This window comes from Haemaphysalis longicornis, unplaced genomic scaffold (genome assembly GCF_048455015.1).
Source record: "Haemaphysalis longicornis isolate Haplotype H1 unplaced genomic scaffold, Haemaphysalis longicornis Haplotype H1 scaffold_3, whole genome shotgun sequence".
NCBI lineage: Eukaryota > Metazoa > Arthropoda > Arachnida > Ixodida > Ixodidae > Haemaphysalis > Haemaphysalis longicornis.
This window is the reverse complement of record NW_027526335.1, coordinates 92,664,621-92,684,972: the sequence shown is the minus strand read 5'-3', so window position 1 is coordinate 92,684,972 and position 20,352 is coordinate 92,664,621. Positions and strand designations below refer to the sequence as shown.

The 20,352-nt window shown below is 48.2% G+C and overlaps 2 protein-coding genes across 2 annotated transcripts in view; one reads left to right on the top strand and one right to left on the bottom strand.

The window, feature by feature from the left end:
- Positions 1–20,352, bottom strand: part of Gycbeta100b (guanylate cyclase soluble subunit beta-1-like) — a 56,114-nt gene that overhangs the window by 26,348 nt on the left and 9,414 nt on the right. The window lies entirely within an intron of this gene.
- On the top strand, positions 14,651–18,734 carry LOC144174872 (uncharacterized). Its single transcript, XM_077703823.1, has one exon. It carries the CDS (start codon positions 14,672–14,674, stop codon positions 15,911–15,913), a length of 1,242 nt encoding a protein of 413 aa, XP_077559949.1. The 5' UTR covers positions 14,651–14,671; the 3' UTR covers positions 15,914–18,734.

Sequence of the window (20,352 nt, the reverse complement as noted above, 5' to 3'; positions counted from 1 at the left end):
TTTTCTTAGGAAAGGGGGGAGTCGTTAAATGAACACAATGCACGTGCTTCAAACGTGGTGTCAGCGAAGAGTATTCCTTATTATAACAGGACAAACCGATTGAGGAAGTCGGAAGTGTGCTCAAAAGCATCGCGAATAGTCGACAAGGTGACCGGGGAATGCCGTCGTATAGTCGAGATCGGGTACAAACAGATGCGCGATACGAACTCGAGATTGTTTTATAGCTGCGACTTAGCACAGTTTCGAGTTAAACGGTGCGGGGGAACCAGTAGGGTTATCGTTTTATCCTACGAAATGTGCATTACAATTCGCACCGCTCCCATTTCTTCGGGGCCCGAGCGGCCGGAAGAACAACTTCTGAAGCTCAGTTGTGCTGTGATTTCTTTTGAAATTGAAAATGTAAAAATTGTCTATGATACTGGTTGCACTGAAAGTCCGGATGGCCGTAGAGCCTTAGAGTCTGATTAACCAATAATCAAATAGAGCCGACTGTAACAGACCAGACTCTCGTATGGTTTAACATACTTATACACTCACATGGTTATATGACTTGTCACATGGTTATCACACACCACTTATATCACTTATAACGTGGTTATCACACGGTTATACAAACACGCCGTCATCCAGTAGCCATAGCGAGCAAACGTGATATGACTCCTTCCCAGAAATCACATTTTGTTATCTACCGCCATCAGATTGTGTGGTAACATCTGCGCTGTGAATGTACACCACACATGTGCGCACACACGCATAAAAAAATTAAATATGAGTTGCCTTCCACCAAAGAAACTCTATGCTTAAAAAAAGATATATCGATATCAAAAGAGATATCAAAAGAGACAAGACGCGCCGAGTTGCACAGGTCGCCCAGGTACTTTTCAAGTGTCTGGACGCGTGAAGTGCAAATAGATATGTTAAGTTTGCGTGCCAGCGCAAAGTGAACAAAACAACGATCTCAACATGGGTTTTAAGCATTGTTTAGAATTTCGCGCAACATAATTCCCGGTTCACATGGTGGAAGTGCTACGTAACACAAAGACGCTTCCTCCAGGCTCATAGTATTTTGATAGAAGGACTGGCTTAGCACGATATTTCTTTTTGAAGGCAAGAGAGCACGAATGACTTAGCAAGCATATAATAATAAAAACATAGAAATTAAGAACATGAAACGAGCTGTACAGTCGATCAAATGAACTAGCGTGCGTTAGCGGCGATTTTTCCGTCGTATGACGATCTTAACAAGGAACAGGCTAGCAGACGATGGGACCAGCTGAGCGCGGGTTCTAAGCATGCATTTATTCTCGACCTGTTTGCAACTTGGCTTCCGTCGTACGGCGCTGACGCATGAAAAGTCGCCGCTCACACACGCCAGTTAAAGATTTGGCCGACTGTAAGATCTTGAACCCCTTTTAAAACATGAAAATCGGCAATTACGCTGATCGCTTAGGCAAGAAGGTTAACTCAAACTGCTTCGTTTGTTGCAATCTACTCTATGATATAGCTACAGCACTTGCGTGTATTCGCGTGTACGGGTGGTGGACGTCGAGCAGCAGCGAACGCTTGCGTTTTTCCAAAGGAAATACTGGAGAGGTTAGACAGAAATCAATGGCTGTAAATTTACTCCGATCGCATAGCGTTCTTCTATCCCACTCATAAACGTCGTGCGCGTGTTTGTTTTTCGCATCCGTCAGTCAACTGCCCTCCGCGGCCTGGTTTCTTGGAGCCACGTGACTTCTCAAGTATGGGAGCGGAACGCCTTATATATCCACCGGCCTACCACAGCGCGGGTACAAAGAAGAGGTTCACGGGGGGGCTGGAAAAGGGAAGCTACGCATTGGCAGTTCGCTACTCTGTTCTGAAGCCCGCTCAGCGCAATATGCACGCTGGCTGCGTCCGCGTGGGACGCGCGTAAAGTCTCAAAACCCATGTTGCTCGGCCGTGACTGCATGCCGGGCGTCTCTGGAAAGCGGGCCCTTCGGTCGATCGCTCTCGATAACGAATCATCCCACGCCGAAAATAACGTGCCGGCACGCCCTTGCTTCGAGCATACTGCTCGCTCACGAGAGGAGATAAAAGAAAGAAAATTGAGAGAAGACACAAATAAAAGAAAAGAAAATATGTTGAGACGCAATCCCCGTGTGTGATGGCAACGTACAGCCCCCTTTTCTACTTTCATCTACACGATGCCTCCGAGCGCAGCTGCTTGGCTGTGTATAGTGCGAGGTTTTTAACGCCGTTGCCTAAATAAGCCCGCGGGCTTCTGTAGGATTTCAACTAAGGAATAACGGAAACGTTCAGGATTGTTCTCAAAAACAAAGAATAGCTGTACACGCTTTAAATCTGAGCCAACGCTTTTTTTCCCTATTATGACAAACTAGAGGTCACACTTTAAAACAATCGTGGGGTTAGCTTCATCAGAATGCACTTGATTTGCGAACGCATGAAGGCAAACATAGCATTTTGACGAATGAGTATATCGAGCATACAATTTGACCCAAAAGCTCTGTCTGCGCTGCGGCATTACGCAACGCAACTGGGACGCTTCTTATTCCTATAGTGCCACAGCGATGATCACATTGTTGAGTCCAAAGTTATGCACGTTGCTGTCATTCGCGAATTGTTTTGTTGGTGGCATGAAATGGACTGTATAGTGCGTTATGGCGGAGCTGAGCCACGGAATTGCCTTAGGGTGTAGCATGTCTTCCGGTTCGAGAACAGATGGGGAACATTTACACGCGTTCGTTGATTAATTTCTTTCCCTTAAGATATGTGGCATTAATGGTTCTTTTAATGAGGATAGTAGGAAAGGAAAAACGTGAGATTCAGCGGTAAAACTAGAATCCCGGTCTCGCGCGAAACTGGCGCGTGCGCTACTGCTATTGGAGCTGTACGCCTGCATGATATGTAACTGATTCAAGCAAACTTTTCTGCGAGTGGGTACCCTTTCACGGCGCTTAAAGCACAGTATTTTAAGCGGGGAACGACGAGTAACTTTTGCCGTCCCGCGTCTAAAATACCGCGTTCTACACGTTCGTTAGATGAGGCGCTTTCAAGAGTGAAAGCTAATAAAATATATGGATATTGCAAGAGACTTGTGAGTTGCAACAAGAAACGTTCCTGCCAGTGCGATTTTTGGCCCAACTCTGTCCATGCTTCTCTGTTCTGGCGGTGAGCGTAGCGGGTTCGACATGTGACGTCCCTTGAGATCACCCGCGTTCTCAGATTTCTCCTTTCTCATTGAGGCGCGCATTGTTAGGCTGCGGTCTACACAAGCGGTTTCGCTGAGGGCGAATAGGTCAAATCAAGAGGAGGAAGAAGACTTAGGCTGGGCATTGTGGTGCAGATAACTCACTACCGGTGGAGCATCAAGGCAACAGAGCGGCTGCCGAGAGGTGGGACTATGCCGTATTTATTCGATGAAAGCGGGCATGATTATAAGGCCAGGGGGCAGTTTGGAGAGTAAAAAAAAATCGCCATATATATATATATATATATATATATATATATAGATTGCGAGAAGGGCTGTCTTTGGTTGGCATAGCAAATAGTAAAAAATGGGTATAGCTTCTAACAAAACTGTTTATTGGTCGACGTTTTGATCGGATGCCGATCATCCGATCGAAACGTCGACCAATAAACAATTTTGTTAGGAGCTAAACCCATTTTTTACTATATATATATATATATATATATATATATATATATATATATATATATATATATATATATATATATATTTATTTATTTATATATACACTGCGCTTCGAATAAAAGGCGGGGTAGGGCTATGGGACTACGCATTTTGAAAAGAAACCTCGCCTTATATTCGAATAATTACGGTAAGTGGGGGAGGACCGTTAACTCCAATGGAAGGATAAAGTCGGCAAACTTGGAGTCAGAAAAAAGAAGACGGATTGATTGATTGTAGGGTTTAACGCGCCGACGCAACTCAGGCGGCGAGGTGTGCCGTAGTGGAGGGCTCCGGGTTAATATTGGCCACCTGGGGATCTTTAACGTCCGCCAAAATCTCGTACACACGGGCGTTTTTGTTTTTCGCCTCCATCAGAAAGGCGGCCGCCGCGGCCGGGAATCGAACCCGCGACCTCGTGCTCAGCAGCGCAACGCCTTAGCCACTGAGCCACCGCGATGGGTGAGAAGAGAAAGCATCGCATGACATGAACGGCTGGAGAAACATGGGAGATGCCCTCGTCATGCGGTGGGCACAAGCAGGATGGTGATTATGATGATGACGGTGAACGGGTGAGCTAGGCTTCATAAATCCCTCCATGAATGATTGGACTACCACCGTAAAAACATTTTACGTTTAATGTCGAAAAACAAATGTACGTTAGGTCGTGGCAGTCAACCTTTTGGCAGACTATAGTAGTCGGGTGCTTTAGCGGCTGGGCTACCTACACATGACAGATGTGTACACTGCGTTCGGAGGAAGGAAGAAAGGAGAATCCGGAAAGAATATAACACAAGAAAGAAATTTGCACTCAGAGGTGACAGAGAGGTGCCGTCGATGGTGGTCCGACGCTCCATGATGCATTCATAACAAGCAAAACAGGTACCATTTTGCAACCGGCATGAAGATGAAAAAAATTCGGGGAAGCTTGCACTTACGCGCAAGACTTGAATGGCGAAGCTGTAGGTGAGCATTGACGGACGCATAGTTAAGTTTCATTGTTTATTTCACAGAGTTTGTCGTCGTCGTCGTATGCGCCGAAGAAGTCGTCTTCGCGAGTGCCGGGTGCAAAGTCACTGCACACGACGACACAAACACTGGCCCTTATACGACAGAACCGAGAGCCGCACGCTACGACGTGCATATCGTTCGAGCAGGTGTTGCGACGATTACGGCGTGGCTTTTAAATGCAGAGCATTTCTTTAACTCACGATGTCACCCGTTCTAGTTGTCTGTCGTAGTACGCACCCCTCCCCCTACACTATATAAAAAAAATAATACTTACCGGCGCCTGGTTTCGATCCCACGACCCTGCGGGCGGAACGCAAGGTACATGGTGCTCTACCCACTGCGCCACAAAGCCGACACAGAATGGAGGGCTACGAACGCGCCTTATATCCTTGACTCATTCAAACTACGTCAAGAAGCTGCTGATACAACGCATTCACTACCTGTGGGCGGAACGCGAGGTACATGGTGCTCTTCCCAGTGCGCCACAATAACCATACCCACCTGCTAATAAATGATGTCACGTGACCACGTAATTACGTCTCATCATTTAATTACAATACAACAACCAACAGCAACAAGTGCAACAACATTAACGTAACGCAAACTACTTAACGTCGTGCGCCCCCGGAAATGCTCTGCGTTTGATCGTGCCCCTCGCGAGGGGGATGTTTTTCATTGGCGAAGACGAGATTATGCTACCCTCCCTCCCCCCTTGGCTTTTTTTTTTTCGTATGAACCGAGAAGCGCATGCCGTGACGTGGCGTTCTTGTTCCGAGCAGGCGTTGAGACTATTACGGCAAAACGCTCCTCTCGAGTGCTGCGGCGGCCGATATCATGTGTCGTTCCGTCGTCTAGCGGATATTGCGACAGCTGCGCGACCACTGCGGGATAGAGTTCCTTTCCGGTAGTTTTCTGCAACACCAAACTTACGGCCAGTAACAACAGGTCCGCTGTTAAATAAAGAACTGCCGAGTGGATTTATGCACTACTTCGCGCAGCCGCGTGCGATGCCTTGAATAAACAGGCCGCAACCAACCGAATAAATATTAGGTATTAAAACTATAAGAAAATTTAAGGCGTCCATTGCGCTTTAATGCGCTGGGTCCAGCACAACTGAATGAATGATTGAGTAGAAACTTCCGCATCGGTACCCGGTATCCAAGCCCGGGGTGCCGAGGAAATGTATCCACTGGCCGTTCTCGTGTGTCATGCGTGCGCGTGTGCATAAGGACCTTGCGAAGCGTACCGGATAACGAGAGAATTTAGCGATACTCTGGCTAACGAGATGCTTTGTGGCTGACAATTCGCCACTATTAGTGAAGTGCTTACGCAAAGCAGTGCCAGATGCGCATTGCCTCGTTGGTGCCACACCCGGCCGATTTAAAGGGCCTCTGCATCACTTCCGATAAACACTTTCACAGTTTACTTCGCGTCTGGAAGCACTGCGAACGCTACAGTTAATCGCCAGCATGCAGCGACACTGCGTGATTTGCTTGACGCATCACATACGCTTTCCGTTTCTGCTTTACTTTTGTGGCTTTCCTTTTAAAGTGGCTGCCGAATGCGTTTATTGCTGCAACTAAAGGAAAGCCGGCCAATAGCCACTACACCGCTTTAATCACGTAATTGCAGCGGTTGAAGAACGCCAAGACCGGGAAAGAGAGAAAAATTATTTGAGCGAGTTTCTAAGTTATCTGATGGGCATAGAGCAGTAATTTTCGGCTGAGGTGCTTTGCGACCCCCTAAATTAAAGGAGTCATGAAGACAAAATACAAGTTGGGTTCATTAGAAAGACTGCTTAGCCCCGATGACAATGATACCAATATCATCGCAATCTTCGAACAGATAACGGAGATATTGAAGAAAACGTGTGTAGCAGTCGCGACCCCTTAGCCAATTTCCCGCAACTTTTCTATGACGTCACGGAACCTTGTTTGTGCGATTGGCGGCCACCTAACTGACCTGTCGCGACGACACATGACTGGACGTCTGTAATGGGGCCTCTAGTTCCATTTGACCGCATCACTTGAATGCTAACGTGCAGTTAATGCACTGAAAACTATGTTTTATTGTTGGCCCGTATGACGTCATTCTTGCTCATAACACGTCACTGTGGCGCAAAATTTGAATGTTTTTAAATACTTCTTCCTTTTTTTCGTTAAAAAAACATATTTTGTGGCTGTAATGGAGCTGAGTGAGATACTGAATTCTAGTTCTTTCAAATTAAACAAAGTTGTATTTTCTCTTCATGGCCCCTAATTTAAGTACTGGATGTGTTGGTTGACTACGTTCTGCAAGCATTTACCATTTTGAAAAAGTTGAAAAAAATCGTTGCAGGATCCCTTTAAGTGCGTCGCATTTTGACGAGAAAGGGCGCTTCTTGTCTTGCTCAGGACCACTGGCGCTAGAAGCTTGTTCGTGTGGACCGCTACGTGTCCGCTGGGATGGTTTTACAGTGGAGCTGTATTATGCTATGCCGCTAGGCTTGCACACATTCTTTGATGTCCTCACATCAAATCTCCCGAGGCTTCAAATGTGTAGATGACTTGCACTGACGTCAGCGTAGCTGCCATGTTTGTGACCGACAAGCACGGTGAAAGGCTGCGCATTTATCGGGTTTCCTTATTTTCGGGAGCACTAAAAAGGCTGCAAGTGGGTCAAAAGAAAGGGCTGTGATGATGTCACGTCAAGCCATGTGTTTGAAGCTCTAGGAGTTCCATAGCGCAAGGAGTTCCACAGCACGCGCTTTAACTTGGCAGTAGTGCAAAGGAACGAACAGCGGCGCAAGGTGTAGGAAACAACAGATGAAAGTCATTTGCTCTGTTCTGACCGCTCTTATCTGAGTGGCCACTGATGACGGATGCGATGAGCGCGCTGAGCCCAACTTTCTGGCTGGCATTCGGTGGCGGCTGCCAAAGGGCCAAGTTATTGTAAGGCCAGTAAACGGCACTTGGAAAAGTAATACAATTCGTCAGTGAGCTATCTTCGCGCATTAAAGGGGCCGCCGCGCTTCTGCCACCTGCGCCTTATGTCTTGCTTGAAGGCGTGATGGACAGTCACGTGATACGCGGCGCGTTGGGAAGGGGAAGGCGAGGGGGGGGGTGCGTTTTCGCTTCCGTGTGAATCAATCGGTCATCCACATTGTTGATTGATTGTAGGGTTTAACGCGCCGACGCAACGCAAGCGATGAGGCGCGCCGAAGTGGAGGGCTGCGGATTAATTTTGACCACATGGGCATCTTTAACGTCCGCCGAAATCTCGTACACACGGGCGTTTTTGCTTTTTCGCCTACACCAGAAAAGCGGCCACCGCGGCCGGGAATCGAACCCGCGACCTCGTGCTCAGCAGCGCAACGGCTTAGCCACTGAGCCACCGCGGCGGGTGGCCATCATCAACATTCGCAGTGTGAATGACGTGAAATTTTAAAGCGAAGCTTTTTTTTTTGCTTTTCCCTCGGCTTCACGGAGGTTGACACTGCTTATTTCTGGTCGGGTGTCTTTAAAGCGAAGCTCTATATGCCTCCCTGAAGGCGTTCGATGTCGTGCCAATACACACTGCAGGAAAGCCAACTTTACACAGTGGGTTTCACAAAACGATGGTTATAACAAGCAAAGGCACATCAAGCGCCTATAAAAGAACGCTTCCCGTGGTCTCAATCGAACCGGGGTCCCTCGCGTTATGAAACCTGCGTCTATCCGATTGCGCCATTCCGACATGGTAGAGGCAGTTTGGATTTGGATTGGATTTGGATTGGATTTGGATTGGATTTGGCAGTTTGGATTTGGCAGTTTGGACTTTGACTCAGGTGGCGTGGGAGAAAGCTTCTGTTAAGATAGGAGCTTCGATTTTTTTGCTACTTTAGGGACACAAACTATGTTTTGCCCATGGCCATATAAAATGGCCATGCAATGCTGCATGAAGTACTCGAAGTCTTTCCGCTGACCAAGTCTCTACGGAAATTGAGGACCCTTTTAATAACTGCGTTGTAATAATAAGTGCCGCTTCTCCGTGGGCCGTTCAGCGGACCAATACGTCTTGACAGCCGGATGCAAGAGGGGTTCGTCGAGGCGAAAGTCCGCGTGCGCCGGACGATCGCGTGCCACCGGCGTGATGGAGGAGCGAGGCGTCGGCAAGATGCATCCCGCCGTCCCATCTCACGGTCGATGGCGCCGCGCTGTTGTCCGCCGGCGCCGGGCGTGCCTACGGCCTCCTCCTATGTTTATCCTGCGTGGCGTGAAAGCGCGCTCCTTCGCTCTCCTTTCTCTCGTCGGCGCGCCGAAAACGAGGTGCGCGAGTTTTATGCCACGACGAGTCCGCGAGTAGCCTCCTTCACAGCGGCCAGCCAAGCTTCGTGCGAACGCAAATTTTATGACAACTGGCCTCGTAAACGATAACGAAAACTTGCAGCGCACGCAAAACGCCGTGTACCTGTGGAGGGATGATATTATTATTATTAGCACCACCCCCCCCCCCACCACCACCACCACCACCATCATCATCATCATAATCATAAAAAACAGCGCTCAAAATATCTTGGATCTTTGCTTTTCAGACATTCAAAACACGCGAGTATCGTTGTCTGACATCTCTTTTGTCAAACCCGACAAGCTTCATCCTCCTTTTATAGTTTCTGCTCCCGTCTCGATTCAGCGTTGCAGTGCTACACGGAAGAATAATGAATTCCCTCCCTGCTGTTATGCCCGTGGTGATTACATTGGCTTGTATAACTTTTTTTCTTCGTTCGATTGGTTGGAAATTCAAGAACTCCCTGATTGCGATGCGCATGTCGAGCGGTTCACCGAAATAGTCAAAAGCGGCATGAATCAGTTTATACCCAAGTGCAAACCGTGCCGTTCAAAACACCCCTTTTGGTTCTCTAATGAACTTCGTACCACCCTTAAGTTAAAATACCGCTGAAATATAAGAAAACCGGGCTTGATGAATGGAAAGAGGACTTTCGCTCTTACCGTAAAACGTGTAAAAGTCTTTATGAGCAGGACCAGCGCTCTTATCTCGATTCCGTGGAGAGCAGCGTTAATTCCCAGCTTGCAACATTCTGGAGATATATTCAATCCCGTAACAATAACTCGCATGAGCAAATCCGTCTTGTTGATTCCTCTGGGGAAGAAGTTCGTGATGTTGCCAACCATTTTGCGCAGCAATTTAGTATAACATATGGCCAGCGCGATGACAGTGAAATAAACGTAATGTTGAATAATGCACAGGGTTCTAGCTTAGTACAATTGGACGAGCAGTTGGTGCTTCAGAGTCTAAGGCGTATGAAACCGTCGCTGTCGTGTGGCCCTGACGGAATACCTCCCGCTATTTTAAAAACATTCAGCAGCATGTTTGTTCCTCTTTTAACTGCGATATTCAATCACTGTCTATAAACAAACATATTTCCTCGTAAGTGGAAAATTTCTCGAGTGCGACCCATTTTCAAGTCAGGCACCAAATCTGCTGCAAAAAACTTTAGAGCAGCTTCTCTCCTTTGTGCTGCCTCCGAGATTTTTGAGACAGCGCTGCGCAAGGTATTGTCAAGTTCTGTACAGCAGTTTCTTACAAGTAAACAGCATGGTTTTATGTCAGGATGGTCGACAACAACTAATCTCGCCTGCTTCATGGAGCAGGCCTCCGCTGCACTTTCCGAGCATGGCCAGTTGGACGTTGTCTACTGTGACCTGAGCAAAGCGCGTTGTTACTCGATAAGCTTTTGCAGTCGGGAATTGATACACCACTCGTGGCATTGCTGGGTAGCTATCTAAGCAATCGGTTCAGTTTCGTTAGCGTTAATGGGCAGACGTCCTCTATGTAGAGATCAACAAGCGGTGTGCCCCAAGGCTCCGTGTTGGGCCCTCTCTTGTTCTTCATTTTTGTAAATGATGTGTCAGTCGCAATTAAAAAGACTTCTTTTCTTCTCTACGCTGACGGCATCAAAATATTCAGATGTATAAAGTCCATCGATGACTGTGATGCCCTGCAGCAAGATATATTCTCCTTTGCTAACTGGTGCTCAGATAACAGATTAAATCGTAATCCTGCGAAAACAAAGGTCATGTCTTATACCCGAAAAACAAACCCCATTTTCTTTCGCTACAGTATTGATGACGGTTTTCTGTCTAGAGTCGACGAGATCAAAGACCTCGGACTGCTCTTCGACAGCGCCTTAACTTTCTCGCCTCATGTCACTCAACTGACTCCACGGGCGCTCCGCTCGCTTGGTGCTGTATGCAGGTTTTTACGAGACTTCCAGTCTCGTCATTCGTTCCTAAAACTTTTTATGGCACTTGGTATTCCTCAACTTGAATATGCCTCTGTCATTTGGAATGGAACTTGCATATTTAATTGTCAACGTGTAGAGCGTGTACAGACCAAATTTTTATCAATATTTATGCATCGTTTTCCCTCTGAGCCTCTCCCGATAATCGTATCTTTAAGTTACCGGCGAACCCGCTCAGACCTTCTTTTCTTATACAAACTGCTTCATGGTACAATTTCATGCCCGGAACTGCTTGCAGCAATCGGTTTTCGCGTTCCGAAAAAAAAAAAGCAACTAGGCTTAATTTCTACACAGCTGCGCAACTTAGCAGATGTTCTCCTCTTGATAGACTGAAACGCCTAACTTTCACTCCGGGGAACTTGATATTTTTCGCCGTCCCCTTCGGGGGTTTTTGGCCGGGCTGTTAGCCGTGGCGCGCTAACTTCATTTTGACAGTACTCGTGTTCTTCAGTTATTTTCCTCATATGTGCGTTGTTTTCACAGAGTTTGTTCTCATTTGTTCGTATATGATGTTGATGCTGTGGGCGTAATCGTTGTATGTACTATGACACACTTCTGTAGTCAACTCTTCATACATATTTGTAAGTGGCCCGGGCAGGCCACAGTAACAAATGTTTTATAACTTATCACTTTCTGTGAATAGTTACAAATAGAAAACTCCCAAGCATTTCCCCGAGGGTGAACATGGTTAAGTGCGAATGCACGGGGTGATGCTATGAGGGGGAGTAAAGTTAAAATCCGTTGGCATTCGCCCGTGAGTGCGCGCGAGCCGACCCACGGAGGTCTGGCAGTTTATCGCTGCATATATAGGGGGGTACGCCGCGCCGAGCGCGCCGAGCCAGGTGGCTGAGAGAGGAGGCGAGCGCAAGGGGAGAGGGACAGCGGCGCACGGCAGCTGCAGCCGAGCGAGGGGGAGAGGAGAGAGTGTGACGTCACGGTGGAGAGAAAGGCGCGCGGCAGCTGCTGGGGAGAGGAGGCGCGCTGTGACGTCATACCATGACGTCACGGCGCGAGGAGCGGTGCGGGGAGCGGCGCGCGCCCGCGCAGCCACGGCGAGGAGGCGGAGCGAGCGCGGTCACGTGGTGAAGTGACGTCACCGCGCCGTTGCTACCGACGCTCCTCTCCGCTCCACGCCGTTGCTAGGGAGAGGAGGACTGCGGACGCCGCCGCCGCCGCCGGCGGTGGAAGGTTTGGGGTCGCTTATAAAGTGCATTCGCACTTAATATTTCCTGTACTTTGTTTCATACATTTTTGTGTAATTGATGCTTCATCCTATTGCTATGGTCATTGTACGATGTGTTTTTGCAATGTACCATAATTTACAGTCTCTGTTAGTCGTGTAATCTAGTTTGGATACCACTTTTAATTTTATTCTCTGTAGTATTTCGACTTTTTTATTGTTCTTCTCTCACCCACCTTTTTTACTGGCTGTTTATGTGTCAGCCGTTGATTTCAATGCGGCCTTTTTTTCCCCTGTCAGTGCGCCAGCATGACGGCTTCGGCTGTTCCTGGGCATTTTAATAAAGGCTGATAGATAGATAGATTGATTGGTTAATTAATTAATTAATTAATTAATTATTAATTAATTAATTAATTAATTAATAATTAATTAATTAATTTGTGGCTCGTTAATTGATTGATTGTGGCGCGTTAAACCCCACAATCAATCAATCAATTGATTGATTGTAGGTTTTAACGCGCCGACGCAACGCAGGCGATGAGGCGCACCGTAGTGGAGGGCTCCGGATTAATTTTGACCACCCGGGGATCTTTAACGTGCGTCGAAATCTCGTACACACGGGTGTTTTTGCTTTTTGCCTCCATCAGAAAGCGGCCGCCGCGGCTGGGAATCGAACCCGCGACCTCGTGCTCAGCAGCGCTTGTTCGGACTTGTTTGCAAATGTAAAGCTTAGAGTACAGTCGAAACTTACCCGGAAGTCTATCTATCCGGGTAACTTCAAAATATATCTTCCCTGCCCCATTTCCGTTTTTCTTTCTCGCTTTTTTTTTAACTGTGCGTTCTCATGTAATCTGCCCATTTGCTTTGTCCGATTTTTATTACCATTATGTTTTATCGCTTTGTGAAGGTCGCAAATTTAGAGTACCGAAATCATTGACTCTGTTTGAATGACCTTTAGTTTCTTCGTTTCAATTTTTTTTATTTTATCCTCCTGTATTTTGTTGTTGTTTTTCTCACGTGCGGTAGTATTTGCGTGTTGTCGCCCTTCAGTTTTTAAGTGCGCCATAACAAAGGCTACGGCTGTACCTGGCCACTATAATAAGCATTGATCGATCGATCGATCGATTGGTTTATTGATTGATTGATCGATTGATTGATTTATTTATTTATTTATTGATTGATTGATTGATTGATTGATTGATTGATTGATTGATTGATTGATTGATTGATTGATTGATTGATTGATTGATTGATTGATTGAGAAATGCACCTCGTGCAGACATGCATAAGCATGCACTACACCGTTACGATCACAACACCACGATAACAGAAGAAGAGACAGGATGACATTGTACATACATTGCTGAAGATGTGATGCCGCAAGTGATTTTTTTATGAAGGGGGTAGGCGGTGGGGCAGTGTGAGCCTCGTGAACCGGTGTCCCCAGTGAATTGCTATCTACTGTAATCTGAGTGCATTCAACATTTCGGGCGAGTGAGGAGCTTTAATTACCATCCAAGTGAAACCAGCACTGCACTGCTGCCACATATCACTGGCTCTCGCTGCACTTGATCTCCGCTCACATTCAGCAACAACAAAAAACATAAGTAGGAACCCTCTTTACGGTATTAAAGGGACACTGAAGTGATATGTAAACATTGCGGGATTACTTGCGCAAATTGTTTTTCTACTTTAGTAGAAAACTTAATTCGAATTTAGTAGAAAACTTAGTAATTTAGTAGAAAACTTAATTCGAAAATGCTGTGCTCCTCTCTTTACGCTCGCCCATTTTCTGCGGCGTTTTCGTGTGACGTCGAGAGGAGCCGAGCTCGCAATTGGCTGAGCTATCTGCACGGCTCCCCGGCCTTCAGACAGAGTCAGTCGGCCCAGCATTTCGTCCGCCGGACGCCGACGCGTCGTCGCAATTCGTTCGCTCAGTTGAAACGAAGCCAGGACACGTTTGTGAATGGAAGAATGGGCCTTTCTTTACTTGGTTAGTTTGTACACTGTATCTAGCTCCAAGTCAAGGTCGCTTCACACAAGCGCGCGCTGCACAAGCGCACATGCGACGCTTCGCTGACTGGTACGCCAGTAGGAAAATATAAGGCCTCTTGAAGGCGGGAGAAGAGTCAGCGAAGTCAATATAGGTACTAAGGAAATAAAATCAACTGATATTTTTTACCGTACAGCGTAAAAATAGGGTGCGGGAAGCACTTTTTTGCGCTGGGCGAACAAGCACAGCGGTCAGCAGCACGACTACGCATCTGCGAACGCTTTTCCGTCTACGAAATGCAATTGCTAGACGTGAGCGATTGCGGAAACTCGGGGGACGCTTACTGCACGAGCACAATACAACAAATAGTCACCTAAGCTGCTGAAATGCCGAAACTAAATAAAAATGTAAACTTGTTGTACAATATATACCTTATATTACCACTGTCGGCGCAGCCCGTCTCGTGGCCGAGTTGACATTCCACCTCTTGCCACCGTAGCGTGCGGACGCGGAATCATGAGCTCCGTTGGAGCGGCGACAGCGGCCCAGGTCGGCCGCGGAAACAGGGTAGATGCTAAGGGAGATAGTGAGTATCAAGTTATTTTGCCTCAGTTGCCTACAGGACGTATTGTTTCCAATACGGTGTTTCTTCACGGCGACGTGAAAGCCCGACCGTTTCGTGTAGAGGATTTCCGAGACATGCTCGCCCGTGTTGGTATGCTCCCCGACGTGATTGCGCTGGGGGCGTACCAAATCAACCACGTGTGGGCGGTGACCTTCAAGAGTGCCGAGGCCACGAAGAAAATGCTAGCGGCCGGCGAGCAGGAGGTGAAGGGACGTCGGTGTCTCGTCATCGACCCGCAAGACCACCAAGTGAGGCTTAAGCTACACTGGCTGCTGCACGGCGTTGAAGACGAGGACGTCCGGGCAGCACTCGCTAACTTCGGCAAGGTCATCGAGATCACCAAAGAAAGATGGCGAGTACAAGGTGTCCTTGACAAAGGGTCTACGACGAGGGTGGTGACGCTGAAGCTAAAATCTGGCGTGACTTTGGAAGATTTGCCCCATCAAATTCGGGTGGCTGGGGAGCTGGCCCTCCTCGTCGCACCGGGCCGGCCGATGCAATGCCTTCGCTGCCAGGGAACGGGTCACGTCCGCAGAGACTGCAAAGTGCCACGCTGCTCCCGGTGCCGGCGTTTCGGCCACTCGGAAGCGCAGTGCGTTCGCACTTACGCGGCGGTCACGGGGCCTGTGCAACGCGAGGAACTTGACGAGCACCTCATGGACGTGGTCGAGGCGGAAGCGGCCGCGGAAGGCACGGGACACCAGTCGACAGCGGAGGAGACTACAAGCACAACGGACTTCTCTCAGAGCTCGGAGCCTAGGACGCAGGAGGAAGCCGCACGGGCGTCTCAGCCACCAAGGGGGGACGCCGAGCAACCGGCCGCAGCGGCGTCTCAGCCAGCAACGGGGGACGCCGAGCAACCGGCCGCAGCGGCGTCTCAGCCAGCAACGGGGGACGCCGAGCGACCGGCCGCAGCGGCGTCTCAGCCGCCAACGGGGGACGCCGAGCACCAGCCCGCGGATACGCTAGGTGGTACAGGAGGCACAGTCAAGCGCAGCCTTGACAAGTCGGGTGAAGGGAGCGGCCACGAAACCACAACCAGCAGCGAGGAGCCGCCACTGAAAACGAACCAGGGGCGACGGCTGTTATCCAAGCCTCGAACGAACGTCCATCGCGGTCGGGGGCCTCCATAGACGCAGCCAGTGCAGCAACTTCCGCCAGATGCTTTGGCGCCGTTTAAGAACGCGTAGCGTAGTCCTCACGTGTCAGGTAAGCACCATGCGCCCGGTCTGTACGTAGCCTTCATTAAGTGAACAGTAATGAGTGGGTCCCTGAGCGTAGCAACATTAAATGTCCGGGGGCTGTCGACACGTCGAAAGCAAAGTCAGGTTTACCGTCTGTTAACAGAGCAGGACATTGACGTTGTAGCCGTTCAGGAGACGAAAGTCGAGGGGGAGGAGGAGACCGAGGCCATGGTGCGTCGTTTCACGTCGAGGTACTATGCTTGCGTAAGTCATGCAGTGGGGATCTCCGCGGGATGTGTATTGTTGCTGAAGAAACTGCCGGGTCTGCTTGTGGAGGGTGTGACGTCGTGTCGTTCGGGCAGGCTTGTTGTGTGTGATTGCAGCCTTGATAATGTGAACTTGCGAATTGTCTGTGTATACGCTCCAAATGCTGTAATAGAGAGGGAAAAATTTTTTGGGACTCTCAGGCAACACGTCGATACAGACAGAATGCTCATTATAACAGGTGATTTCAACTGCGTACTTTCTGGCCGGGATAAAACAAGTAACAACGCGTATAGAAATGCTAGTACCAATTTGTTATCCGAAATTGTTGCGGATTATGGACTTGTTGATGTCGGGCAATGTCTAGACGGGGAAAAAGAAGTCCGATTCACCCACTTTCAAGGTTTCAGCCACGCGAGGCTGGATAGGATTTACGTTTCGCTGGATTTAATACAGAAATGCGAAAGCTATGATGTGCACGCGGTTTCCTTTTCCGATCATTGTTTGGTTAAGTGCAGGATAGGGGGCAAGAAAGAAGAGTCCCCCTTTACATGGGACCTATGGAAATTAAACTCTAAACTTTTGGAGGACGAAACATTTACGACGTTTGTTAGAAAGAAAACTGCCGAACTAGATGGAACACATAGTGACATCGGGGAGCTGTGGGAGTTAAGCAAGCAAGAGATAAAAATAAAAGCCATACAACGGTGTAGCTGTATTAAATATGAAGAAACCAAAAAGGAAAGAATGCTTAGAAACATCCTACAAAAATTAACGTTAGAGGAGGGCAGAATGCCCGGGGTTTTTAAGGACGACATAGCACAGATAAAGCATAAGCTTGAACTTATTGACGAAGAACGCTATCGCGGTGCCCTAGTACGCGCGAGAGCAGAGCAATGGGCAGTAGGGGAGGCGCCCACAAAGCGTGCGCTCGGAATAGAAAAAGCACATGCACGACGCAATCAGATCAAGGAGATAACTTACATGGGTAAAGTAACGAGTGAAAAAAGCGAAATCGATAATGCTTTTTATGAGTATTACCAAGCACTGTTCGCTCTTAAGGCGGTGGACGCAGAAAGCTTCAAGCGGGATTTCATAGACGGGCTGCCTCGTTTGGAAGATGAAATGAAGGACTGGCTTGAACGACCTATTTCGGAAGACGAAGTGAAATGTGCTATTGAAAGCCTGAACCCGGGAAAGTCGCCGGGGCCGGATGGGTTAAGCGCTGCTTTTTATAAGATGTTTAAATATGAAATGGTACCTGTGCTAACGAAGCTGTTTAATGCAGCGTATGATCTTAAAACACTGCCCCCATCATATTCCACGTCCCACACAGTCCTCATTCCTAAGACAGATGAAGCGGAGAAACTTAAATTTGTCAAGTCGTACCGGCCAATATCATTAACAAACGTCGACTACAAAATCTTTATGAAAGTTCTGGCACAAAGGCTTCAAAGTGTTGTCCAACAAATAGTAGGGCCACATCAGACGTGCGGAATTAAGGGTCGCAATATTTTTACAAATATCCATAAAGCAAGGTGTGTCCTTGAGTGCTGCGACGCCCTGCACACGGGAGTGGCAGTCCTGCAGATTGACTTGGAAAAAGCGTTTGACTGTGTGTCACACGAGATATTGTTTTGTATTTTGGACCATGTGAACGTTGGGTTTGTAATTAAAGAGGGCGTCGCCCTGGCGTACCGCAATTGCACTACGCGGCTGATCGTGAACAAAAAGTTGGGAGCCCCAATTGAAGTGCAGCGTTCGGTGCGCCAGGGCTGCCCCCTCAGCCCCCTATTGTTTTGCATATACATCGAAGCCCTGTGTATGAGTATAATCAGAAATAGTGCCATCGAAGGCTTCCGACTGCATGAGTCGGAAGTTAAACTTTTGGCTTACGCAGACGACGTTGCCGTTTTTTGTATGAACGAAGAAAGCGTTCAGTTGGTAGTTGACACTGTCAAAAAGTTTGGCATGGTGACGGGTAGTTTTGTGAACTGGGCAAAGTGCCTAGGATTTTGGCATGGGGAATGGTCATCAACACCGCCAACCTTCGCTAATATTAGTTGGGTCACCACTCCAGTGAAGTACTTGGGCGTTGAACTCGAATATTACAGGGATAGTGAACCATACTGGCGTAGCCAGACAATGGCGTTGAGGGAGAAGGCCGAGAAATGGAAGGGGGCAAGGTTGTCAATTTTTGCAAGGGCCACGGCATGTAACTTATTCTTTGTAGCGAAGATTTGGTATATCATGCAGGTACTGCATTGTTCGCGAATCAACGTCCAAAGGCTTCACCGGGTATTTGCGGTGTTCGTTTGGGGCTCAACATGGGAGAGGTGCAGCAGAACAAACCTGTTTCGGAGAGTCCGAGATGGTGGCTTGGGGCTGGCGCACCTTTATGTGCGACAGCTGGTAAACCGGTTTTTGTTTTGGCGAGATGTTCGTGACCCGTTCTTGCAGAGTGTCATGCAAGTACGGCTGGCGCGTGCTATGCCGGAATATGTAGTATCAATATGGTGCATGCCAGGTGGCGTGTATGGGTATTTTAAGGAAATAGTTATGACGGCCCGTTTTCTATTCGCACGTTTTTCTGGCGAGTACCTGTCCTCTGTGACACGCAAAAAACTGTATAAGGACATTTGCGATGTTGTTTTCCCTGTCCCTATGTATAGATATAATTACCGTGCTGGGCCAGGCCAAAATGTGCTAAAGCGCGTCAAAAGAATGGAGGTTCACTCTGGTGTGAAAACCTTTTTCTTCAAATTACACACAGGCACCTTGTCTGTTGGAACCTGGATGCAGGATAGAGGGATATCTGTGCCATGGGGAACTCAGTGTTCAATTTGTAAACAACCAGAAACGATAGAGCACGTTTTTCTGCATTGTTGGGCTGCGGTATTTTTGTGGGATGTCCTCCAGAGGACCCTGCATAAAGATTTCCCGCTGAGCCCCCATGGCATACGCTATCTAGCGGTCGAAAACGAGGAGGGGGCGCCCTTGGACCTCGTTATGTTGGTGGCCTTGCATAGCATATGGCGCTCGCGCATGGCCTGGCTCCACGGTGATGTGGACGCCCGCCCTACGCGGCAATGGTTTCGTGAGTCTATATCCCAGTACGTAGAAGTCCAGAAGCGCAAGGCATACACTCCTGAGTGGCTGTCAAGGATAGAACCATTGACTATGCTTAGGGAATTTTAGAGAGACATCAGCCTTCATATAGGTTGGTGGCTTGTCGCTCGAGTTGCTCATGTGAATAAGTTTGTTTTGTGTTTCTGTGTTGTGTCGAAGACCGGCATTAAAGAAAAAAAAAAAGTCTCGTGGCCGAGTTGTCTAAGGCTGCAGGTATGTCGCCGCCGAGTGTTTTGCAAGTCACGAGTTCAAGTCCCCGCGGGTACGTGCTTTTTTTTTTTTTTTTTTTTTTGTAAGTTAACTTTTTTGTTTTCTGCTGATGTTTTCTACATTGAGTTCACCTTTGTTTGGGCCGCAACGTTCATGGCTCCACGAACTAGTTCACAGAACGCGCGCAGGCTGGCACTGGCGCGCTAGCGAGTTCTCGTTGGCGTGCTGTCCATAAGCACCGACTGCTTGCGGGCAGTGTGCACAGGCCAGAATGAACAGACCCTTGGCCTGGTGGCCTGGTGCGAACACGCATTTTACGGTACAGGCATGAGTGAGGCAAGCTCCAAATAGGGGGGGGGGGGGGGGGGAAGCGCATGACATTTGTGCGTCTGCGGGTACTCGGAGGGCGTCCATGCACTGCATAGGCCTCGGCTAGTGAATGCTACGATTCCAAGCCGTCCTGGGAGGCTTATCTTTATGCATTTTCACAGCTGACAACATGGCAGAAGCGCGGTACGATGATTACTGAGTTATTGAGAATTTCCATCCAACAACGCCACAGGTTGTGTTTTACAGAACCGAAACCGAAACTTGTTTGGTTGCTCACCTTGGGTATCGTCCAATCACGGTCCCGCTCCTCCTAACGTCACAGCTTTAGTTGGTGCGGCCGCCGCAAACCGCGCATGGTAGTTTTTCTTCTTTGGCGCTTTGTAAAATAATTACCGATTTGTCAACCGGATAAACGATGAAAAGTGGGCTAATTTGAGCCAGTCTACGCAGTGCAA